Below are 26716 nucleotides of genomic sequence, written 5' to 3' on the forward strand. Positions count from 1 at the left end.
CACTTGTGTCCCTGCATATTGGCAGACGGCTCTGCAGATGTCCTGTCTAGACCCCTCCTGCAGCACCAGTCTTGCAGGACAGGCAAAGTACACTGAGCCTGCGCTCATCCCCAGGAGGCTGAGTAACATCCAGTGATGAAAGACATTCCACACACAGTCTACGGGCATCTCAGCCCATCCCAAAACCTGACTGTCAGTGATAATTGAGGATTGCAATGGCAGAAAAGCCCTTTCATTACATTCTGATGTGCTGGCTACAAAGTGGTGTCATTTTTTCAACAGCCAAGAGCATATGGCCAGTATTATACCTAAATATTTTTGGAAAGTGTACAGAATCCAGATTCATTCTTGAAGTAACTGTTTACACACGTGCATATCAACATGAGTCCCAGGAGGCTCTATCTTTGTTATGGTTATTCTTGACTTTAGGCGTGGGAGAAGAGATCTGCATCTTTCCAGGGATGTGTGCCATGTGAACAGGAGTTTTATGAATTTTGCTACCTGGTATAAGATCTGCTTTTCAATAATATATTATGAAATAATTATGAAGGACTTGATTTGGGACTATGTTTCCTTTGACTAGCCAGCCATTTTTACGGATATACTTGCTCTTTGCTGAGATATGCAGAGTAAGAGAGCTTGGAAAATGGGTAGGAAAAGCAAATCAGGATAGCATGGCTACAGGAATGGCCATGATGATAGCATCTAACATGTGTTTGAGATTGACAGCATTCAGCTACACTTGCTGGAGCAAAGCCAAGTAGCTTCCAAAAGCGGCACAAAGCAGAGCTTCTATCCCAATCTAAACTGACATGTAAGCACTTTCTAGCACATTACAGAACATTATGTGTTGGAGAAGCACAGTTTGTTGTACTGGTTGTATCTTCTATAAAGCTTTTGTACTTCTCTCATCACCTTCCAGGTCTTCTCTAATTTTGGGGCTAGCTATGGTGGTAAACAGTATGTGCTTAGCTCAACTCAAAAAGTGTTAATTAGGAAAGCTTAGCAGTGAACCAATATTGGCAGAAATGTGAGGGAGTAGAACTTTGTACTGACTGCAGTTAATCTCTTGGGATCTTTATATTTCAGTATAGTTGTGATTAAATGCTATTTCCTGTTGGTAGCAGAGTGGTAAGAACCAAGACTAAATGGTTAATGTAGATGGTGGTATCTAGTACAGCTGTCAGCAGAAAGAGAGAGATAAGAGAGGATCTGAGAACTGCTCCTATGTCCTGTCTCTCCAGGAGGACCATAAGCAGATGGAGCATGTAGACATGGCTCTGATGGACTCTAGTCTTGTGCTGTGGTGCACACCCACACATAGAAGAAAATGCATTAAGTAGAGTTTATCCTCTTAGAACAGTCTCGTGTACTTTGGGAGAAAGGACTACTTTAATTAAGTTAATGTCCCACTGATAAACTACTATAAAGACTGGTTTAACCTCCTATCTTTGTCATAAAGTTCAAGTTCATTGAAGTCTGCTAATATAAATTAATCTGTCAGAGGCAAGAAATAAAAACTGTTTGCATTTACATGGACTGAGGAGTTTGCTTTCAACAGATCAATTTTGAGAGATTTGTGTTGAACTGATGCATTTTGTTAGCAGAGATAGGTTAAATGGTCTTACAACTGTTCTTTGATGCAGGCTTCCTCTCTGCTGTGTCTCTTGTGCTATTGAAGTCTTGATAGCCTAAGTGATTTCCCAGTTATTTAGATATTTTCCACAGTAGAAAATGTCACATGGGTGTTACAAATTGCTCAGTCTTGTTCCTTATCTCCAGTAACCGGCTTTGTCATCCTCAACAGTATACTCTGACCTCTTGGTGCCCACCTGTTCTTCTGTATTTCAGAGAAAATATCATCCTTTTGATGATGCAGGGGGGTGTTGGACCTCAACAGAGGTGTTCAGAAGCACAGCTGAGACCAGAACCTTCCTTTCCTGCCTCTCAGTTTAGCCGAGCCAAGTATTGGAAGACTTTATTAAGCAGATGATAAAGTAACTTTTTGTAAAATTGCAAGCACTCTGCCTCTTCAAAATGAGAGCCTGATTCTGTAGCCTTTTTTAGGCAAAGTTTTCACTAAAGAGAATGAATGCTTTGTATTCAGAATCCCAGATGTGCCAGGATGACAGGGCTATTTTCAGACAATAGCAAGATCTATGAAATGTTTCCATTTATAGTTTCAGGAAGCGTACTCAGCATCTACTCTAAACTAATCTTCTAAACTCCCTCTATGGACAATGTAAGGGGGCTCCTTTGGAAAGTAATTAATCCTGTGTGTATTTGACAACTGTCTGGAGTGGGATGGAATACACTGGCAAATCCCATCCCAGTTGCTGAAATTATGTGCCATATAACTGAAAAATTACACATATTTTCCACAGAAAATTTACTTACATGGGTTTTGCCTGAAAGCAACCTCAAGAATTATGTTTTATTAGAAGGAACGGTGTATGGAAGATATTATGAATGACAAATATTCTCTTGGCTTTTTAGTATTCTGAAGGTTTACTTAAAAGGAGTATGTGCATTCCGTGCATTTTTTACTCAAGCCTCCGACAGACACTTTCTGATGTATAGTCAGGCAATTCTTCTGATGCAACACCTGCAGGGAGGCTGTCTCCTGTTAATACAAGATGGACTATCTGTTTGAATCCAAGATATAAAACGTCACATACCAGGGCTTTTTAAGTATCTGACTAATAATATAGTAACTCTTTGTTGAAAACTTAAGAGCCAGGAGCCAATTTTCTTCTAAAATAATCTGTCTAAGCAGCCAAATTTTAACAGAAGCACTGGTTGTTGTAGATGTTTATCCAACGGGTACACAATCCTGAGATATAACAGAATTGTTTGCTATTAAAATTACCTAAACTCTGCACAGTAAACAATTTATTCATTCACACTGAACAATTATTCCTGTTCCCAAATTATGCATGAGCAGTTCCCTGCTGACACTTTATTTTGTATGTTCATTATTTGAAATTGCTCAGTGAACGATTTCTATGAACTGCTTGCAAGTGATTTTTCTGGGACTTGATGGAAGGGCCTGCTCTGCTTGCTCTAGCTCTACCTAAATCACATGATTCCCCCCAAAAAACAGGAGAGCTGATACAAAATGAGTTGGATTTCCTAAAGCAGGGTCATGACACAATTGTCACTGCCCTGCCAGGGCAGCTTGCTAATGGCACTGGGGGATAATGGGGAGCCTGTCCCCAGGGAATTTGCTTCTTTCTGGAAGTAGAGGAATACCAGAATTTGACTACACTGCTTGCCTGGAACTTAAATTGCTATTGACGTGTTGCTCTCTGTTAATGTGAGACAGCTCTTGCTTCACATAAAACTGAAAGATAAGCAATAGAGCCATGCTTTTACATTGCACTGGTCCCCTCATTAGGTGACAGCCTATTTCTAGGGGTCCCTGCTACAGCAGATTTGGTAGCACTGGGTGAACTGCCTGTGATTCTTCTGTTCCCTTTTTGGACAACTTTCACACACAAAGAAAGTTCAAAATGATCTTGCGGCAATGTCTGTGCTAATCCTGAAATAAATCCATTTCAACTGCAGCTCTCAACGATCTCTGCAGAGATCCCTGTGTATTTATAACTCTGTCTGACTGTCTGTCTAAACGAAAGGAATTGCAAATATTGTCAGAGTACAAATGTAGGCATGCTTTTGGGTGTTGATATAATGACAATGTTCTGCTGCATTAGTAGTTCTTTTTAGCTGTACATTTCACTGTTCACTGGTGGCTATTTTTGAGAACCAAAGGCTAGGATTGAATATCCAGGATGTTGCGTATTAGCACAATTATCAACAATTTTGTAGGAATTTTTAAAATTAATGACAAGGATTTAAGATTTTATTTAAAGATAAGAAAAGGAATTAAATAACAAGTGCTTAACATATCCAAAAGAAAGCACAGACAGAATTGGAAAAAAAAATCCAAATTAAAAACTTGAGGAAGGAGGATAAAGAGGACGCAGGGGGAGGCAGAACATGAGTCTAAGGAATTATTTAAACAAGCACAGAGAAAACATGTAGGATTTGAGAGTGAAAATACTCCACACTCTGAGGCAGAAGAAAAGGTAAATAGATTAGCTCAGAAGAACTTTGAATAGGCATCAGGTAGCTTTTATAAATACCATTTTTTCTTTGCAAAAAGACACACAGAGCAAGAGTGTCGAGAAAATGGATAATCCCATCAAGGAACATACTAAGCTAAATGTAAGCTAAAAGAAATGCTAAGAACAGAAGTTCAAGAGCAAAATAGAAACCAGGAATGCAGAAATTTGGTCAAAATGCACAGAAAGGGGTTGATCTATGCTAAGCATCAAGTAGGAGCATTTTCTGTGCTTGATTGGATTAGTAGTCTTAAATAAGAGGCTTTGAAATACTCCTTGTTTCGAGCATGAACCAGAAGGTGATAATGAGCACCCAATTTCTGAATTAGTTGCCTTCTCTACCATTTCAGAAGAGTCAGTATCAAAAAATTGCTAAGGTCTGTATTTACTGTGCACCCCATTTATGCTGCCTGATGCTGTGCATATTGTAAAGGACTATAAATACATGTGCTGAGTTACAGCATGCCACAACTGCTCCTTGCTACCCTGATCTTTGAGAGTAAACACTCAATTAAAAAAAAAAGTTCTTCTAATTTCAGTGAATGAGTAAGACCAGTCTTTTGTGTAATGTTTATTATACTTCTTCATTCGATAAAGAAAAAAGCAACAAAGAAAACCTTATTAGATAGGATTAAAAACAGGGATACAGACTGCAACAAACATACATATAAATATAGATATATATGATTATTGCTTTTGCACATAGCTTAAGTACATATACTACTGTATAAAGCAGCTTCATAACTAAAATGGCAACAATGGTCAACAAAAGGTACTAATAATTTAGTAAAATGTAAAATCAAAACCAATATAAAAATGTTCTATGCATCAGTATTTATTATATTTTTTCCTACCAGTTCTTACTCATTAATTCTTTAAATAATAAACATATATACTGAAAGGACACTGTTTTTGAAAAGTTGCAACCAAACAAGACAATGGAGATGCAGTGAGAAAGAGAGCATAGTGCTGAATGCATGACCGCTTGAGAGGTACTCCGTTCCCCTCACTAGGGAGATCTGCTTCGAAACACTAAGAAGAGAAGACCTTTCTGTAAATGAAAACAGGACAGTTTTTCTTCATATTAAAATATTTTATCTAAGCTAAATTTCTTAGTAAAATAGAGTTGGTACTACGATGGAATTCAGTGAAAGTTTTAAAGACTTTAACGTGAGAGACTTAGATGAATGAAGGATTTAGCCAGGTGGGGGCTGGTCTCTTCTCCCAGGCACTCAGCAATAGGACAAGGGGGCACGGGCTTAAGCTCTGCCAGGGGAAATTTAAGTTGGATATCAGAAAAAAATTCTTTCCAGAGAGAGTAATCAGGCATTGGAATGGGCTGCCCAGAGAGGTGGTGGATTCACCATCCCTAGAGATTTTTAAATGCAGATTGGACGTGGTGCTGAGTGCCATGATCTAGTAAAGTGAGTTGGACCAAGGGTTGGACTCAATGATCTTGGAGGTCTTTTCCAACCCAATCAATTCTATGATTCTATGATTCTATTTCCAGCACAACAGCTGTTTTACAGGTACTGCTGATACTCATCCCTGTGTATCCTGGCAGATGTGAACTGGCTTGCCTCACTTTTGTTATGGGATTAAGTTCTTTTTCATTTACCCCAACATGAGAGGACGTATACAGGCAGATACAGGGTCATACCTAATGTGTTTTAAACTCATCCCGCACCTTACCGGCCAGTATCCCACCCCTGCAGCCATGTCCTACAGTTGGGCCCTGGAAGTCCAAGTCTAGCACTGGGTATCTAGGTTGTCCTGCACTCTTCTTAGAAGTCCCTAAAACCTACACATGGTAAATGCTAGACAGATATGTGTGCTTCTTCCTCACTGAGCTCAGACTCCTGCAGGCTGATCGGGATCCTCCCACCAGAGTCCCCTCCTGGGGACAGGAACCTGTTTACATCCTTTCATAGATCTGAGATGCCTGAATGCTTGCCTGTGATGTGCAGTTTCTACAGAAAGTGATGGTGCCCACTTCTGTACAATGACATAGTTAGAGCATTTATCCATTAAATGGGATTTTTGGCTGCAGTGTCTTTCTTAGCCTAATGTACCTTACTCCCAGGAATTTATTACATCTCCCAGTTTCAGACAAGTTTGGCTGGAGAATTACTATTAGATACAATGAAAACTATGGGATTCACTGCTGAAATAGTTATTTACCACCATCATTTATTGCAATTGTTTATCTATGTGACTTTGATGTCTGAGTTCTTGTTCATCTATCTGTTATCATCTTTTGCCTTCAAAACCCCATTCAGGTGGGGAAATAGTCCTGCCCCCACAATGCATCACCAATCCCTCAAACCAGTAGCTGTAGTGGAACTGATAACTAAAAAAATAATTGCCTGTGAATCCACAGCAGAACAAACTGCTATAAAGTCCTTCTGCTCCCAAAAGCTTTTGGGAATGTCCCATCTTTTTTTCCAGTTCAGGACAATATTGAACAACATTTGTAGCTTGCAGAGTGATGATGTGGGTCCAAACTCTCTGCTGGCAGAACCCCCTGCAAAGCTACTCTCCAGGAGGGCATTGCTAGCCAATGGTTTGGGACATGACCCAAAATCTAGAGCTCAAAGATGACATGTTTGTGCTGCCTTTTTCCTACACATTCCTGATGATGCAGCTCAGCCTACATGGTTTGATTCATCAGCATGAGGTGGCTTGTTTTACATGTCAAGTTCAATTAACTCTTTTGGTCCCCACAGAAGCAGAATTACAGTAATCAGAAACTGAAGGGACACAAAAATCTACATGAAAGGAAAGTTAATGTGAATTAGAAAAACAGAAAAAAAAGGATGTTCTCCCTTGGGAGCCTTGAACCTATTCTATTTTAATGCATATTAATGTAAACAAAGTAAGTATTTTCAAGAGGGATTACAAAATCATCTTAAATACGATATTTATTTTGCTGTATAGTAAAAAATATCTGTTATACAGTAACACTCTAGGGAGAAAAAAATATGCATTCAATTGTTACAGGAATAGAAAGAAAAATATTTAATCTGTTCATGTCTGAATTCAACAAATAGATATTATTTTTTCCTTTTCTATTTAAAGTTTTCTTCTATATAAATAGCTGCAGATTTTTTTCACTTTTAACATAGGGTTTGCAATACCTGTTTACATGAGCGACAATACTGTATTTTAATTTTCCATGTACATTGAGACCAAATATGTCTTATATTTATCATTTACAATAAGCAAAATCTGTAGAACACTTTTTTGTCCAGGAATTGTAACATCAACATTTTATTTAACTACTACAAGCATATGCTTCTTTGTGGTATGGCAAAACTATGCAATTACATCCAAGCATGTATTCAGCTTTCCCAGCTTTATTCTAGCAGAGCTTCTATCTCTATATGTATAGTTTGCCATAATTCCTTTCATCACTGAGTTTCCTTTGAACACTGTCATACTTTCTGGTGATTCTTGAAAATATGGAACCTGGATGGCCCTTCTCAGTCACCAAGTCCAGCCTTTGTTATGACAGGCAACTGAATAAACAGGCAAGATTTGCTTTGAAGCTCGCGCTGTACCTTGCTGCACCCAACAAATTAATTTGTCATGAGCCCAATTTAAAATAAACCTCTCCTGGATAAAACCTAGATAAGTTGAGTGCTCTCTTCCTCTCCCCTCCCTCCCCACCCCTGTTTTGCACTATCCTAGGCTATATTTTCTTAGCTTGAGAAGTAAATTTGAACCCTTCTGCAGACTTTAAGGGCCATTCCAACATGATGTCCATAATTATAAAAACTCTGGAAGATAAACTGATAGTGAAGAATGAGCAAATCATCATGTGCACCAGATTTTGCCACTCCTATGTCTAGTAATATACAAATGTAGACATAACCCCCAAAAAAGGTTATGAAACTTATAAAAATGTAAAATGTGAGTAAAGGGGAATCACTGCAGATCAAGAAAAGGATTAACTGATAGTAACATGGACTCAAGAATCCATTTGCTTAAACCAGTTATGAAGGAGGCTGATCACCTCACTGACAGTAATTCCTGAGTAGTAACATAGGCATAAATTGGATGATGCTGAAATCAGAACTTTATCTAGCTCCAAAGTTTTACTAATCTATAAATAATCATAGAATTATAGAACAGTTTGGGTTTGAAGGAACTGTTAAAGGCCATCTAGTCCAACCCCCTTGAATAACCAGGGATCTCTTCAAATAGACCAGGTTGCTCAGAGCTCCATCCAACCTGAATTTCAATGTTCCTAGGGACAAGGCATCCACCAGCTCCCTGGGCAGACTGTTTCAGTGGTTCATTCCAGACATCATAAAAAAATTCTTCCTTCTATCTAATCTCAATCGACCCTCTTTGAGTTTAAAGCCATTACCCCTTGTCCTATCACAACAACCCCTGCTATAAAAATTCTGTCCTCATCTTTCTTGTAAGCCCCTTCTAAGTACTGAAAGGCTGCAATAAGGTCTCCCTGGAGCATTCTCTGCTCCAGGCTGAGACACCCCAACTCTTTAATGACTTGATGTATATGACATCATAAAAGCTTGTCTGATTTCACTGACATCAGTCTTGAGTCTTCACTGTGGTAGATTGTACAGCCTTCCCAAAACACTGGTTTAGGAAATGCATACCAAAGGATATTTTACAGTATGTTTCAGAAGTGTTGTGTAGATTAAAAAACCAAAACAAACAACAAAACAAAACAGAGGTAGAGCAGACTTGTTGTCTGGCTTTCAGTCCTTTTGTGTGTACTTAAATTATTGTAGATATATATGCCCTGAATTCTACAGCTGAAAAGTTCTGCCATTCATGACTCAGACACTGGAAAACCAGAAACAATTTTTAAAAAGTGAGTCAAAGCCCCAAAAGCACAGTAGCATCAGCTAAACAAGATTAGCTAAGAGTATGTTCAGATATTGACTCAGACATGTCCTAGGAGTGATTTCTGATATTAAACAATTCCAGCAGAGAAAAGCATCACAGAGGTTTGTGTTTGGAAACCAGACTGAAACCAAGGCACACACCAGTCATAAAGAAGAAAAAATTAACAAAGTATGTCACAAAGCATCTATCACTCCAGAGCAGGTATCTTTCTAAGCAGTATGCTGTAGTTTAAATAGATTATATAAGCTTGACATAGAAATTGGGTGGGTGGTCTTATTTTGAAGGTGAAGATGATCAAACTAGTTAACTTTAGTAGGGTCTGAATTTTGTAAAGACAAGTTTTCTTGAAAATATAGGCCAAATCCATATATTCAAGAAAACCAAGGAGAGCAATTATTTAAATTAAACCTAAGTCTAGAATAACATCTCTCTTATGTATCTAAAATATTTTTATTTTTGTAGATTGTTAACACATAAAACATTAAATATAAACTTCATATTGGTCCAACACATGTTATAGCATGAGAAATTTACAAAGTTTTGGTATTTTATCAGAATGAGAGGTAAGGGCTTATTTTTACATGGCCCATTAAAAAACAGGATAAGGGTTTTTTTGAGCAGCTCAGCTGGCTGAAGCAGAGGGGGATCATGAGGCACAGCCCAAGTGACAACACCCATAAGAGATGATGCACTTCATACCCACCTCAGGCATCATCAACAAACAGGACATGATACTACAATCATAGCACTAAAGTTACATAAGAATACCTGTGCTGAGTCATACCAAGAGGTCAGATAGCCTGTTATCCCATCCCTTAACCATGAAAAGTATAGAAAGAGGGCACACACAGCTGTACATCCTTACTGCATGCTGCCAGCCTTGGGCCTTAATTATTACTAAACAGGTCTGTTGCCGACCAGCGCTAGGGAGACTGCACACACCAATATGATGTTCAAGCAAATCCCAAGTTTATTCAAAAACACAGGTATATATGACCTCAAGTGACCCCGCCCCAGGTGCAGTGGTCTGACTCCAATTGGTTGAGGCTGGAAACATGTCCTTTTAAGGTGAAAATGAAACCTGTAATGTGGTCCTTCAGACCCACCTGAATCAGGGGCTGCAACACAGGTCTTTAAAAGGCATCAATGAACTCTCTGCTTGCATTTTTTTTACTCCATTTTGACGAGGACAAAGCTGCTTTGTGACTCAGGGACTTCATACATTAAGTAACACATATAGAATACATTGCATGGAAGGGTTATGAGAATGATTTGGGGTTATCACATTGCATCCTGTAATATTTATGTTTGTCAGATTTTCCTTTCTGAGAAAGTAACATAAAGCTGAAAGCAAAACTTGTACAATGTTATCTGTTCTACACTGAAGGGCCTTCAAACAGGTAGTGTTTCATATCACTTCTAATAGCTTTTTTATACATACTGCATAACTATCTTTCAAGCATAAGATTGTATCATCATTTTAAGCCCTCCAGCAAAAACTCACAAGGTCTAAACTCTTATGTATACCCACACAGAGAAAAACACACAATGGTCATCCTACCAAACAGGCCAGCAATTTCAAAATAGTAAAAATATGATCTACTTCTAGATATATCAAGCAGCAATCTATTCTCATAAAATAGTAATGGTTCTTATTTTATTACTGGCAGGCATCAGGCATAGCAGCAGGAAGGTGAGTTAGCAAAGACATTCAGACACTTCTCTCCAAAGGCACAGTGACCTCAAGGGTCGAAACCAACTCTCTCCTACTGAAGTGTTAGCTGGGGCTCCCTTATCTCATTAAAACACCACAGAATTAGGAAGAGAGTATCTTTTCAATCAAGAAATTCATAGGCACAGAAAAGTGATTCTGGAAGCTAAACAAGAATGTTTCAGTTAAAAATTGTATTTATTGCTACAGCTGTTTTAATCTCTTCCTGACAGACGTAGCTAAAAAGAATATTGTACAACAAACTCCAATGGTTTGGCAGTTGATTGATTAACATTATTTATTGTACAAGTCATGAAGGGCACTGACACTGAGGAAGCCTAAGTCCTGTAGCATCACATTCTATCACAAATGCTAGACAATCATTTCTCTAAGCTATAGTTGCAGCAGCTACAACGGTATTATTTTTGTAATGCCAGCAATTACATTTACGTTTGTTTTCACATAACACCTCTTTAGGACAGTCAGAGAGAAACCAATCACTCATGAGATAGAATTTGTTGGTTTGGGGGGTTTTTTGGTTTTTTTCAAGAATCTTGTACATTTCAAAATCTTTAATTTCTTTAAGAAACAAACCCAATATAATTGGTCCTTGGTCTTTTTCTGCAATATTATTCATGTTAATTGAGGCAATGTTCACATGGCATAAATATGGATGTTACAAGCAAGTTGCTATATTTTGAAGACAACTTGTTTTCATTGACTATTCTGACTATACTTCATTATGGCAAAACTTAGAAGAAAATAGAATTACAAATACTGTGGGCTTATTTTAAAAAAACCAACAACAACAAAAAAGAAACCAAAAAAACCCCGAACAACACAACGCAGAGGTCACCCAAATTGTAATAAAACCTCAACCTGTTATGTTTTGTTTTCCTCCAAAAGGAAGGAGATGAAGTTCAGGCGGAGATCCAACATAAAGTAAACATATTGCACAGGCAGTCAAAATGAAGAAGCCAACTTGGTGGCTTGAGAGAGAGAGAATTCAAGCTACTCCAATAAATGTAAATGGCACTTGTCAGTAAAATTTGGCTTGACTGGGTCTTGATCTGATTCTGCTCTTCTGCTTTGCTACTTCATTTCCCTTCATTGCTTTGAAGAATAGCTGCAGCAGAATTTTCCTTCCTAGGGTGGTGTGAGGAAGGAGCCGCAGTTTGTAACCCCTGTGGGCTTGTGCCGGGGGGATCCTCGTTGTAGGTGGTGGGAGAGCTGCACTGGAGGGGTCTCTGGCAGTGCAACATGGTAGAAGTTTGGTAACCGAATGTCGTATCTAAAGCCTTGCCCCACATGCACCCTGTCATTCAAGGCATACAGTTTTTCAGCAATGTCACTCCCAATCAAAATCGAGAACAGGCGGGAGATGAAACGGTGTTTAGCGAACAGCAGATAGAGCTTCTTTCTCCTCCAGGCCACATACCGACAATCTGTCTCTGCCGTAAGTGTTACCTATAGAAGAAAAAATTGAAGAGCTATGTGACAAGGTGATGATGTTGACATTGCTGCCCCTGCTCAGAAGGTAACTCCCTCTCAGTAGAATTTGCCTACTGCAATTAGAGCCTTTTAATCCAACCAGAGAGCTCTGGGAAGTCTACTGTATGAAAAAGACAAGCAAGAATGGTGACCAGGTATGAACCAAATGATCACATCTGGTTGCCCTCAGTGACAGTATTCCTGTGCCCACCTGGCCAGGACACCCTGGCTCAGCCCTGCACTCCCTGCTCCACTCTTGGCAGCCTCAGCTGGAAAGGCAAGTCTAAAGAAAGCTCTTGACAAATGCCATTTGCCCTCATGACAGGAGACATCAGATCTCACACAGGCAGGAGACAGTGTGTCAGTCAAGTGACAGCAGTGGGAGGGCTCACAGACCAGAGAGGGCAGCCCCAACTAACACTGTGTCTCATGTTGTAACCTGTGCCAAGCTGTGTCTCTCCCTGGCTTATGTACCATTGGGAAGCCTCTTCAGCACCAGCATCTACCCACCTCACACAAACCTGGCTTCTCAGGGCTGGATATGAGCACAGCCAATGAATGAAAAGATAGCCTATCTCCAGAATTAGCTCTCAGAAAAACCCTGTTTGTTGTAACAAAATACAAAAAACATAACCAGTCCAATAGGTACAGAGGACTTCCCTCCCCAAATTAATAGAATGCCACTTTTTTGTATAGTATCACAAATGAAACTTACAACTGAATAAATTTATTTCTAAACCAAACAGTTCTTGAATAGTTTTCAGTAGTACTGAAAAACAAAACAAAACAAAAAAAAAACAAAAACAAAACCCTCAATTTTTTTACCTGGAAAATTCCCTCTTCTGTGGGCCTCAGTGAATCCCATTCAGGAGAATCCAGAAACTGAAGAGGAAAAATATAATGCAGAAACTCCCCATCAACTGTCACTCTGATCCTACCAAGATAAGATGTGTTAATTTGTTAGCACTACCTGTACACCAGCAAGGACTGCAAGAAAAATGTGCTATTTCTACCATGTGAGGAATTTAAATACAGCTTTGAGAGCATGAAAAAGCAATCACTGGCCAACAGTATCCTAATTATATTTCTGAACCCAACTTGATTAGGCCAGTTGAAAGAGAATAGAAGACAATCATGCAACTGAAATGGAAATCTTTGCAGGCTTTACTCAAGTTATATTACTCTCTCTGTGGCAGGTCTGTTTGGTGAAACACAAGCTTTGTCATTAAAAGGCCAGTGTGCACTGGACAGATGAAAGACCAATGTCCATAACACCATTTCCCTCCTTCCCCTAAAAAAACCACGGGATTTACTTCTAGTTTGGCAAATATGCATTTTAGAGTGAACAAAGTGGGAAAAGCAGGGAGTGGGAAGCAGGAGTTCCTCATAGTATGTATTAGGGAGAGCTCTCTCCATGTTTGACAGGAATTACAGGGCCACAGGACTATGTCTGGAGGCAGAAGAACAGCCTGGAGGTATGGGATCTCTGTGTGAATGCTGTGGCCTTCTGCAGATGTCAAACAAAAATTCCCTTTCTACTTTTTAAGAAACATTTGAGTTTGAAGGCACACAAACTGCCCTGTACTGGGTGAAAAAGGGCAGCAGGAATTCCCTGTATGATTACTAACTGGCTAGGTATGTAGGAAGATGGGTACATCTCCTTTGGTACACCTGTGACCAAAAGCAACCTCCACGAAGTACCTCCTAGACAGGTCTCAAGACAGGTCACTAAGGACAACTGCCTACAATCCATTTTGTCCATTGCAAGTAGTCCTAAATCAGGTGAGTGTCAACCTGCCTACCAATTCCATCTTTCTATGCAGCAGGCTATCAAAATGTACACACAAAGTGTCCCATCAAAGACAGTCCATGGCCATCACCCCTGGATATCCCACCTACTCTTGTGGTGATCTGGTACTGCACACTTCTTTGTATACAGCATGAAAGATAGTATTTCCATCCAGGAAAGCATTGTCAAAGTTGTCAGAAGGTTTCCCTGTAAGCAGGGAGTACAAGCAGGTGGATTTATTGCCTCAGGGTCTAACAAAGGGCCACGGCATACAGTAACTACAGGCACAGTTCTGCAAATCTCGATAGGGCTCAACTATGTCCCCTTCTAGGGAAAAGACGCTTTTAAGCCTTTTGCTCTCCCTTACTGCTTCTCTTCTTCCACACCCTTGAAAGCAACCAGATACAATCTGTATCAGTCAAGAGCTCTATTAAACAGAGTTTATCTCAGTATGTTCAGTTTCATAACTACCTTTAGTCCCATTTCAGAAGATACTAGTAAAGACTGATGCTGTGCTCATCAGCTAGTCAGTAGACAAATAGCAAACCATAGCCTGAAGACTGAAGTACATGTTTGTTCCCTTTATCTGCCTAACCTGTTAAGAGCTATGATACAGTGCTCTGGAAAAAAGACTTTAAACCTTCTTTATGCTATTACAGATTTTGTGCTTAGTGGTTTTATGTTAGTGCTATCCTAGACAAGTATATTAGCCTATTAATATTTATATTACCTGCATTAATATTTAATCTATTTTACTGGAAAATAAACAAACAATACACAAATTAGACCTTTTTTTTTTTTTTTGCTTTCATTTTCAAGAACGAGGAAAAAGTAAAGGTATTTGCAGCAAACCTGAACAAACTAATACAAACCTGCCTGATACAAGCAAGGACAGTTTATCAATAGGTGTTTTGCCCTGCATGGCGTAACAGTGTTCCTTCTCCAGGGTAATCACTTCTGCATCACAGCATAAGACGATCTTCCTGTACACAGTCAAGGAAATTCCCAAAGGCTGGAAGAGAGCACTGTACAGTTCCTGGAATTCTCTGTCAAAGGCAACACTCCGAACTTGGTAGGTAACATAAATAAACTGGACGAAGCATATGGCAAAGAGGACAAAATTCCAGGAGAATATATCAGCAGCACAGACATCCAGCCAAGCCCAAACAGAAGAGCAGAGAAAACCCAATCCAAGCAAGCTGAAGACATAGAGAAGCCCAAAGAATCCACTTCCACCCATGAAGCCCACAACAAAGAGAATACTGGCTAGGTGGTAGATAGATCCCTCTGCCTCTTGCTTCCAGGTGGTACACACAGGATGTGCAAATATCAAAGTTTCCCAAAAACTTGCATTTTCTCCCATGGCTGGTGTAATTTGTTGACTCAGCTGAATCTTGGAAATTTTTATTCATGAGATGCAGCTAGTGAGGTCCTTTGCTTGTCCATTCTCGTAAACTCTGCTCAATGATCACATAATATCAGGGTCTCTTTCGGTAGTGAAATCGTACTTAAAATTTCCAGCAACCAGGCAGCTGATGTTCTCAATGCTGCTTCTCATCAGTTCGTGCATTGTTTTGACTTTGGTCATGTCATCTGTATCTTCGTCTGATCTGGACAAGTGAAGAAAAGGTGAATTACTTACAAAATTATTTTCATCAACTAAACTCTCACAAAGTTTTATTGTTTAAAACCACGGAGTGCATTACAATCTTCCAATTCCCCTTGCAGCTCTGTGATTCCAGGATCAAACCTTAATATTCATTCAACTGAAGATCATGTTTCTGTATCTGACACAACCACTGAACTGAATCCATATAAACCTGTACTTGCATTCACACATCCCATGACAAGTCTTTGCACAGCCTCACTGTTGAGAAGGTAGTTGCACTTGCTGGTCCTGAAACTGCTCCCTGAGAGCCTTATTTAACATGCTACTGAGCTCTTCAACAAGAAGAGACAGGGAACTATTGCTCTTTGTTCATCTCCTCCATCTCACTCTGGATTTCAGTCAAACCACTTTCATTAATGTGTTGAGCAAAACTGCTCTCTGTTCCTGGAGACAACAAACTATATCCCCAAACACCACAATTAAGGGAAACCCAAGTATCACACAAGATGGTCTTTTCTATTCCAAGGTTTTTGCCTGAAAAACCTGTCATATATAAGGAATACTATAAAGCTTAAAAGAATCTTTATACAGAGACGTTATTAGAATGTGAAGTGAGTAGTCCTGCAAAATACTACTCAAACGACATTCACAGAGCAATTTTATAATATTCAAAGTTCTACCTCATATCATTTCAAGCCATGGGCATTGAATAATTTTTTTGTTCAACACTCTAAAATATGAAACTTTTTTTTCCCCTCAGATGTAGGATTTATTCCTTGGGGACTGGGAGATGAGAACTGTATCAGCCATGAAGAAGTTATTTAGGCATGGTAAGAGCACGAGGAACTTTAGGTCATACTTCTGTGATCAAGGGGTCAGATTTTTTTTAACTTAAAGGAAATAAAATTGGAACATGAAGTTCCCAAACCTTGTGTTCTGAATCCAGTCAGCATTTCCATTGCATGGTCAAATATTGGTAGCAGAAGTTTTTTGTTTGACTGATTGCTTAAAACAGAATCATTGATAAGAGTGATTTTGCATTACTGTTAATACTTCTACCCTACTGCCAACATTTTCTCTGAGCAGTTCTACTGAAGACCCTAATTTCTAAAAAAAAAAAAAAAGATAAAAATTATTGTTTTGAAGAGAAACATGACTGAGGAGTTACATGGGGGACTGTATGCATGCCACAAACAAAACTGCTGTGGATCAGTACTGTAATTTGCTTTACATTACCAGTGTCTTTTCACCATATTTGGTCACACATTGTAGTCATTTGACATGACACTATAATAATTTCACAAAACTCATGTTCAATTTCCAATTTGCTTATTGCATTCACAGTCTGCCCACATTACAGCTCACAGCATTGCTGTAAAACACCTATTTATGACAAGATAGGTCAGGATAATTTGGAAAGAACAGCCCACCACTGGAACACAGATACAGGGTCATATACACAAAACCAAAGGCCTGGGAAAACTGTTCTGTATTCGTAACTGTTTCTTTTAAGAATGGGACCTGTCTTCCAAAACTACTTGTGTGCAAAATTCCCACTTATTGCATTTGTTCCGCACAATAAAAACTTCTACTGTGCTTCTCTCCTTCCAAGCAAGAGGAAGGGCAAAGGAGGGAGGCCAGTGCTAGCACAGAATACAGCCATACCAACATAACCCTCTCCTGAGCTACAAAAGGCAAGCAGGTAAAACCAAACCCTCCAAAAATACTGACAAAATCTACTACTAAATGGAACTGGTTTCTCAAGGCTAAAGTGAAGAGCAGACATACTTGCTGGCAGTGAACTGCAGGAAGAATGAGAGGATGCACCTGTTGTAGTTTTAGTTAAATGGGAAAGATTCTTAGTGACTTTTTGCATACCACCACATGATTCAGAGCCTGGGGGACTGTCCAAGCTGAATCAGGGAAGGACTGTCCCCAGCATCTCAGGACCTGCTGGAAAGGTGGGTCCCTGAAATGAAGCATCCCGAGGACTCAGAAGACAGGGAATAAAAGACCCAGTGCTTCCAGAACTCACTCTCTTTTTCTTCTGGATGTAGTTGCTGAGGAAAAGGACCATTGCACCTCTGCGCCAGGCACTTTGAAGAGTCACCACTCAGTGTGGCACCCACTGCTTTCAAAGCAGCTTTCAGAACATTCTTATCTTGCTATTTTTATTTTCTTTTTCCTCCCTGAGTCTTCTTTGCAGTATCTTTTATTTCTCTCTGTATTTAAAAAGGGGAGTATTTAAAAGAAAGGATGGTTCATCTCTTTAGGGATTCCACCTCCTGGAATATATATTTTCATTAAACTAAGACAATATAATTGGTGCCTAAGCATGGGACATTGAGAGAAAGAAAGAGGAATGGAAAAATAACACTTCTTGAGCAAACCCTTTGTGTATTGGATAGCCAGAATGTTGTTACACTTATTCATGTTTATATGGTGTTTAGTCCTGTATATGTATTGGGCAGTCACAACTTTCTTTTCCAAACCAGAGTTTAAAACTAAGGTAGTTTTGTTTATTTTCCACCTTGTAATTTTGATCCATGACTATGCTATCTCAATATACATAGTTTTATTTGGAATGTGTATTTGGGATTATCTTCCTGTCCTGGCCTAAGCTGTTACCTCTGGGAGTTTATTGATAATGACACTCAGCCTGGGAGGGAAACACAGGGGAGTGATTTTTCCCAGCCCTTCACTCCTTCCTACTTCGGGCAATCTGCCACAATAGCTTTGCAAAGTCTGAATTCCCTCTAGATGCTAAGGACAGCCTACTTGCTGTGTTATGCTTCAGTATGGTCTATCTCATGGTTGGGGGCAGACCAAGATCTTAAGCAAGATGCCCAGAAGGCCACCTCAGGAGTAGATAACTTTGAGTGGCATGGGGCTTGGGAGGATATGGGCCAATTCTTGGAGAATTTCTTGCTCCAACAACCTGGAAATTCACCCCTGAACAAATTCATGACCCTGTTAAAGTGATGAGATCAGTGAGGGAAAGGTGCCCTCGTAGACCTATGGAGGGGCAGTTGATAGTTACATGCAGCACCCTGGCCATTGCCTACCAAGAGCTGCTCAGTATGGTGCAGCACCTCCAGGAGGAAAAGAAAGGGAACAAAACACCTGACACCACAGCAACTCAGGGTGTAGCAAGGCCAGAAGGACAATTCTATGAGGATGGATGTAGCTCCCATCTCCCATGGGTAAGGCCTCAGACAGAACCAGAGGGATAATAACATGTCTGATCCCTTGGAAGGGATCTCCCATATGTACTCACAGGGAGAAAGCCATGACTACCAAGACCAGCATTAGAGGGGCTCTACAGAATAACCATGTCTCTTGAACTGTGTGGATCTGATGGCCTGGCACATCAGGCCCATACAAGGCTTTGGTCAATTCTGGTCCACGATGCACTCTAATGCATTTTTCCCTCACTGGGTCCTCTTTGCATCATCTTTTACTTGTCTCTGAATGGAGGGAGAGAGTATTTAAAATAAAGGAAGAAGGTTCATCTCATTAGAGATCCTGTCCCTTGGAATATATGGTGTCATTCCATCAAAAGAACAAGTCTTCTTAGTCAAGAAATTATTCTAATATTTGCAAGCTAAAAATTGGTGATTATTTTTATTATGAGGTATTAAATAGGTCAGAAACAATAATAGGTATGGGCCTAAGAATAGTAAAATTTCTCATTCTGATGGGTAGTTAGTCCTAGATAAGACCTTTCATGTTTTTTTTTATAGTTCCTACAAGTCCAAAATTTAAATTTTTGAGGGCTTCAGAACAATCACTCTTATTAAGCCATTCATCCGCTGTAAGGAAGGGTAGGGGGGAGAAAAATCCCCCCAAACCAAAAAACCCAAACAGCTGTGATACCAACTGAGGCATCCTCCATAGCAGCACAACATTACCAAGTTTGTAGTCACCTGAAGGGGACATCATCCTTTCACTGAGATGCTTTGGCATTCTTAGCTGCCAGGACAGGGAACACAACAAGTGGCATGGCTTTGTTTGTTATGTCCTGTTTCAATCGTCCTGGCTGTGGTGAACAGTTATTGCTACAAGTTCATTTGATGATGATGATCAAATGAGCAGGAAACTGCATTTAAAGCAGGTTATTTTGGAATATAAACCTGAAGAACTGTATCTTCCCAAGTAAATGCTGAGTACTTTCTACTGTCTATGGAGAAGAAGGAGCACCATGCACAGCACAGTCTCTGCCATGTGACTGCCATATTCAGAATAAGACACATTGACATCTGGAGGCTGCCAAAACCAGAGGTTCATGCAAGATGAGTCCTCCCAGCTTGAGAAGGAACTGTGCCCTGCCAACACAGGCTTCAGAGATGCTTCAGAGTGTTTTGCCCCACCACACATCCCACTTTCTCTAGCAGGAGCAGCTGAAGTTTTTCAAAAAGTCAGTCCAGGCTAGAGACATGAGAAATACACAGTGGCATGGACTTCTTTAAAATAAAGAACAGCGGTGTTGAATAGGACTAAGTTGTCATCAGAAAGTGTTAAAATCAATGAGTTTGCTGGAACTTCAAAGCAATAAATGGAGTATTTCACTATACTCTCCCAAATAAATACCTGCTGGCAACCTAAAATTTCATATAAATGTAATACTAAACTAGTCAAAAGAGAATGAATTTATATTGTAATTTAAATGCACATAGTACAACCTTCCCCTCCTCAAAGGGGTATTTTCCCTGTACACTGTAGTATTCCCACAAAGAATGACCAATTATGTACCTTTTTATCTTGATGGACAAATAGGTACTTCAACCCATTTTTGTCACTGATGACTCAAATTCAACTCTGAGAAGCTTTGAGTGTTAGTTACTCTGTCTGGATCACAATCATTCCTGTGAAAAATAAACCCTAAAAGCTCTGAGGCCACCAGCAGTTCTCTCTTTGGTCTTTTTAATTAAGTCAAAAGTAAAACTTGTCAGAGTTTGAATACTCCATTCTTTAGTTGCCTTATCCCAAGTATTCAGAAAGAAAGCCCTCAGCACTTTCACACTGTACATGTTGACAGGCTATAGAGCTGTACATGCTAATCGTGTAACCAAACTGGATGAATTGTTTGCTACAGGTTTGTAAGCAAAAAAAGATTTTCCTTTCCAGCATACACAATTTCATGCACAAAATGAGATTATGCTGGATTTAGCAGGATTTGTCTCACCGGTTTTAGCCACTACAGTGTTTATGTTTATACATGAGCTAATGGACACAGCCTGGCTCAACAGCTCAGCAACTCCCCCACAAACAAGGCAGTCCCTCCAGCCAAGAGGGGGCCCTCCTGGCCTTGATATGCCCCACTTTCAGAGGGATGAGCTTCGAGCACCCCCTCTAGGCTGGCAAATTACATCTGGTCTAGTAATCTTTTAGATTATAAAAGGAAACTGCTGCTTAATTTTAGCAAGTAGTTTTACATGCAATGTAAATGCATACATCAATTAACACACCCCTTCCTTCCATTGCCCCTACATCTCTGAAATCCCCACTGTGGCCCCTACTGACAGCTATTGCTCTCCATGGTTGTTTAGCTAACATGCTTTCCCCAGACTACTTTCCTTCTGCAGTTGTCATGTGGGCTTAGATATCCAAAGGGACTGAGAGAACCAAACTCTTAATTGAAATGCAGTGTCTAACTCAGTGCACAGAGGAGAATGGACCTACCAAGAGCTATGGCTACGCACCTATAAGCAACTATGGGCAGATAAATACAGATAAATACATGGGCAGTGATAATCTGTCCTTGAACTCCTGTCAGGCTCGAAACATGCATACAGCAATTAGGTCAGTAACTAACAACACAATCTAGCTTTACCTTAAACTTCTTGAGACTGTATGCTAGAGAAATCTGTAATTATAATATTGAAAACCACAAGATTTTCCCAAGAAAATGCAGCCTGGTCAATGTAAAGAAGGGTGCAGTAGGCTCATCACAGTCCATAACATTTATTCAGGAAGATGCAAGGAGGATGAGGATGAAAAGGACAAGCTAATCCAAAAGACAAAGGTATCAAGTCACTACAAAAGTAGATATATTCAGATTACAAAGACACACAAGCATACATAGCAAAAGTAATTAATTAGTAGGATGGATTTAAAGATTTCCTTTGCTGGGAATTAAGGAAGTCAGGATGCTGTCTGGTCCCAAAAATAAATCTGGGTATGCTATTATGAAAAAAATTAATTGATTTACTATGATTCTATTTTTTATTCTGCAGGAAGTCACATTAAATGACCACAACAATGTCTGCTGGTCTTCTGTCTTAAGTTATTTGATATAAGAAAGTTGTAAATACCTAGAAAGTTATGCAGCTGGTCCAACGAAATCCAGAAGCCTGTCTCAGATACAAAGACCTACTTTAGACAACAGAAAACACTGAAGACAAGTATATCTCTGAAATTATTTCTCCCATAGACCTTATAGATGAAACCTTCATCCATCTGGAGCCAGCACCCCTTCCTGTGAATGTTTTTCAGAGGAAAGGATGTGTTATCAATGAATGCTTTACCACAAAAATGCCTGCAACCCCAGCAACGAAGCCCCAGGGTGAGTTGTCCTGGTCACAGAATGAAGAGCAACAGCAGAGCAGTTCTGTCTCCCTTCTGCACAACATCACAGTTTCAATGGGAAGGGCAGCAACTGACCCACCCACATTGAGTCAAAATGAGTCATTGGGAGAACCCTCATGGGAGGAGGGAAGACACATTTGTGCTCCCTTGGGTTGTGGAAGGCATCCTGTGTCTCACTCACTCTGGCCCACCCACTGGATCAGTGATCTCAGTGGAGACTGTCACATGCTAGGAATATCTCAGGCCTTAGGTAAAGTGGTCAAACCACACTTTTCCTAGTCCTTCCAGTATCCTCTGGGATGCAATTGCCAAATTGAACCCCCACCACCAGATCATCCATGTGAAGTGACCCCTTCCTGGAAAGCAATTTTTCTGGGAATGCTCAGAGCTAGAAAATAAGCAGCTGGGGCATGTGATGCTTCACTGCCTTCAGGGCAGCTCTGAAGAACACCAGCCAAGCAGGACTTTCCAGAGCAAAAATCCCACTCTGGTCAGGCAGAATTTAGGACACCACGCTCATGATTGTCCAACCAAGCAGCCCCTTCAGTCAGAGGCTACCCAACCCTGGAGACCTCTCAATGTCATCTCTGCAATGAAGTCAATGGTCTACATGAACAACCCACCAATGGCACGAGGCTGGTGACTGGTTGTCCTCATCACCAAGCTGGGCCTGACTCCCAGTCTCCCTGGTGCAGCAGATGCAATACTGCTGTCTCCAATGCAGAGCTCTTCAACAGGAGAGGGTTACTGGGGCTTCACACTTACTGAGCTTTCAACTGGGAAAGAGCCTGTTTCTGCCTACAATTTGCTCAAATTCCTGCTAATTTTTTTAAGAATTGGAATGAAGCTGGGTGTGGGGAGGCCTTGAGAGGAAAAGAAAAGCCACAATAATAGAGAACAATTCAAGGTTCATTAGAAGCACTGCATACAGTGAAGATGGTATTATTTAGTCTTTAAATATTTAAAGACCAGCTAACTATACACAGCTTACAGCACTACAACAACTCCTCACTTGTCACTGTAAAATATACACTGCAACTCTCTGTGGTTGCAAAACCAATACTGAAGACGCTGTCTATTTTATCATCTGAAATGAAAAAAATTACCTATTTTCTTCCAATTTGAATGAGAATTGATGAACCATAAGTACATGTGGTATTCCTGCCAAACTAAGAAGTATAATCCCCTCTCTCCTGTTTTTTAAGATCTTTTACTCCTAGGAAACATGAATATGGAATGACAGTCAGACATTTTTTAAGCTAAGTATAGATCACTAGCACTTGGATAAATTTGAGCAAGGCTCCTCTAAATTGAACAGCATTGGCCAAAAAATAATTCAGGGCGTCTGTTATATTGTGTTTTATAATAAAACTTCAAAGTCAAGTCCAAGTTCAAGCTTCTCTATGGTTCAACTTCTAAATTATAATACAGAAAGAAGCCACAATGCATATTTCACAAGTGCTTTAAAACTATGTTGACGAACTACATCTGAACTCTGCAGAATTCAGCTTAAATGAATTTGTATGGTGTAGTAGTGCCTTTGGATGGGAATGTATTCCCATGAAACCAACCACCTCCTGTGAACCTAATTTCCAAAAAAAAGAAAGAAACACCGAGATTTGGTCCATCAAGCCATCTCTGCACATACAACTGGATTGCAGAGTTGTGCCATAAGCCCTGTGTTCAAACACATAAACAGCACACTGAGCCACAAACACCACATTTATGTACCCTGGGAGCTCTAAACCAGAGAGAAACACAGTGAAAGGTAGCAAGTATGCCCTAACAGAGGTACCAAAATTATTTATCATTACTGGAGGGTACAGTTTGGATCCAGTTCTACTCTCTGCTTTACAGAAACTAGTGTCATATGGCTTTACAAACAAAGCAGAAATAGGCAGAAGCAAGGACATGGCATAGGTTTAGCATCACTTCCATTAGTTTAAGAGTCAGAAAACTCTTAGTTTCATCACACAATATGATCACAAATAGCAGCTTTGTTAATCATATATGATCTGACTTTTGTTTGGGCAACAGTGGCATGTCCAACAACAGGTTCTCCATCATCATCTGGAGACAGTGACCACAGCTCTTTTTTGTGAAGTAGAGGAATGCACTAAAATGATAAAACACAAAGTTTGTGTCAGGAACCAAAACTGAACCGCAGTTCCTTCTGTTTCAATGTCTATTCTCCTCACTAGAGGACCTGCACTATTTTGTAGTTACTATTTTGCAGGCAAGGCATTTCTTTAAAATTTGACATTTTAAGCTACTTTATTATTTGGCACCACAAAGACCTTTGTGGAAAGCCTGAACATCACCAATTTTGCAGATGTGCAAACCATCTCTTGTTTTGTGGTCAGTGAAGACATTTTAAGTTGTATGCATAAAATCATATTCCCATTAAACAACAAAGTGGCAAGAAGCCCTAGTTCTGGAACCCAGATTTCATTAATGACATATTTGTAATACTACTAGGCGGTCCATGATTCAATATTACAAGAGATCAGCTACATAAAATGTTTCCCTATAAAGTGATTGACAGCCTAAATGTACACAAAGCTTGACAGAACAGATGAAGGAATATGTGATAAAATATTACAGTTTGGAATAATATGTTTGGGAAAAATATTATAGTCTGGGCAAAAGAAGTGGTTTGTGTTGCTTGTTCTGTCTTTGGAAAGAAGCAACTTCAAACGCAAAAACCAGACCTTAATTTCAGGGTTCATCTACTCGTACCATTTTTGATTGAGAGAAAGAATCAAATAACACCAGCCTACAAGGCAACCCCCCCGCGGGGGGAAGAAAACCCTGGATCCCGAGTCGTTTCTTGTGACAGCAGAGACACTCTTCGATCCAGCTCTTGTGTGAGCGGCAGCAGCTGCACCCCGGCAGAACCAGAAACCGCGCCGTAGTAAGGGACAAACCCTAAACCCGAGATACGCAACGAAGAGTCTCCCTCCAGACAGAGCCCTCGAGGGGCAGCGCAGGGCAGCGTGTCGCGCTCCTCTGCCAAGAGGACACGGCAGAGCTCTCCAACTTCCAGCCACGGCTGACGCGGGCGCTCCGGTGAGCGCTCCCCTCCCAGAGCAGAACCTGTCACACCGGCTCAGGACGCCGCCGAGCCCTCGGGGCGGGCAGCCCTCCCCCGACGGCCGATCCCCTCCGCCGCCCCGGCTCCGACGCGGCTGTCCTGGAGCGCATTGGGGCCGGAGGCGCTCTCGGCTCCGCTCGCCCCCGGCCCCGGGCAGCGCGGGCGACGCTCCGAGCGCTGCCGGACTGGACAGCGCTGGCGGTGGGCGGGCAGAGGCAGCGCCGGGGCTTCAGCCCGCCCCGGCTCGGCTCGGCTCGGTCTCCGCCCTGCCCGCACTCCTTACCTGCCCCGTGCCTCGGCCCGCGGGAAAAGTTTGGCGGCCGCCTGGACGGGACGGGAACAGCGCAGAGCTCCCGCTCCTCGGCGGCGGCGACAGCGCGTCCCGCGGCGGGCACGGAGCCGCCGCCGTGACTAAAATAGGCAGCGGCGGCGGGAGCTGCGGGCGGCGCCAGCGCCGGGGCCGGCACCGAGCGGCCACAGCGCGCAGGCGCCTCCGCCGGTCCCGGGGGCTGCAGGAGCCCCGGCAGGCACGGCCGGAGGGGCGGGAGTTGCCGCCCGTCCCACTTGCCCTTTCCGCAGCGGCGGCCGGTCCCTCCCGACCCACAGCCGGTCCCGCCACGGGGCTCCCGCACCGGCCGTGGGTGCCGAAGGCGTCGAGGAGCCGGCGGCGAGCCCTCGGGCACGGCGGAGCCCTGGGCGTGGGCACTTCAGAACGCCGGTTTGGGGTGGGCACGCAAAACCTGCCGCTCCTGAGGCAGGCGGGGAGCGGAGTCTCCTTTGGCATGGCTGTCTTGAGTTAAACTGTCTGCAGCTGTTGGTTTGGAATAAATGAAATTACAATTGTCTTTCACCTACTCACGCCAGCAACGTGTTTCCTCAGAAGGGAGATGCGTGCCTTCAGGGTCGCCTTCATTACATGTCTGGCACACCTATTCGTATGCAATATTCAGCTACTTCGTTTCTGACCAAGCAAATCCCTCTCCAAGAACACTGCTAGAAGTGTCAGTGCACAAGCCTTTCAGTGTACTAGCCACACATTTGTTCTGGTAATCATTTTGTGTCGGGCAGAGAGAATATTGATGAAGGAGGCAGATTTACAAGTTGTTAAGATAGAAAAAATCACAGCATATTGAATGTGCAACTCCTGTTACTACAGAAGCTATTTCTCAGTAACTGGAGCATAAGCAGTAAATAGTAAGTATGGAGCAGCCTGTGTGTGTGTGCTGGTGGCCAGCTCTGAAGTCCCACAGTAGGCTGACACACTCATTGTGCTCCAACGATGCAGGGCAATGCACTGACCTGACCTCCCGAGCTAAAAGGACAGAGCAGCCTGTCCTACTCTGGGTAGAGGGATTAACACTTTTGTCAAAATGCTTTCTCAAGGAGGTTCTTTGTTTGCAAAGATTTTTTTGCTCCTTATTTGCCAGGG

The 26716-nt window shown here is 41.3% G+C and overlaps 2 protein-coding genes across 3 annotated transcripts in view; both read right to left on the minus strand.

The window, feature by feature from the left end:
* POPDC1 (popeye domain cAMP effector 1) overlaps window positions 1–14943 on the minus strand; it is a 43797-nt gene extending 28854 nt beyond the window's left edge. Inside the window, exon 1 of the mRNA XM_071548822.1 lies at window positions 14869–14943. The gene's annotated coding sequence lies outside the window, so the exon portion shown is untranslated. The remainder of the gene's footprint in view (window positions 1–14868) is intronic.
* Window positions 7809–26198, minus strand: POPDC3 (popeye domain cAMP effector 3). 2 transcript variants are annotated; one of them, XM_071548825.1, is made up of 4 exons: window positions 26147–26198; window positions 14869–15606; window positions 13033–13141; window positions 7809–12183 (listed from the first exon to the last, which is right to left on the minus strand). In XM_071548825.1, exons 2-4 carry the CDS (start codon window positions 15357–15359, stop codon window positions 11863–11865), a joined length of 921 nt encoding a protein of 306 aa, XP_071404926.1. In that variant the 5' UTR covers window positions 15360–15606; window positions 26147–26198; the 3' UTR covers window positions 7809–11862. The 2 variants fall into 2 exon arrangements, with proteins under 2 accessions (XP_071404926.1, XP_071404925.1); XM_071548824.1 differs by lacking the exon at window positions 26147–26198 and adding an exon at window positions 25571–25787.
* Between the last annotated feature and the right edge of the window lie 518 nt (window positions 26199–26716).

Source organism: Pithys albifrons, chromosome 2, assembly GCF_047495875.1.
Source record: "Pithys albifrons albifrons isolate INPA30051 chromosome 2, PitAlb_v1, whole genome shotgun sequence".
Classification (NCBI taxonomy): domain Eukaryota; kingdom Metazoa; phylum Chordata; class Aves; order Passeriformes; family Thamnophilidae; genus Pithys; species Pithys albifrons.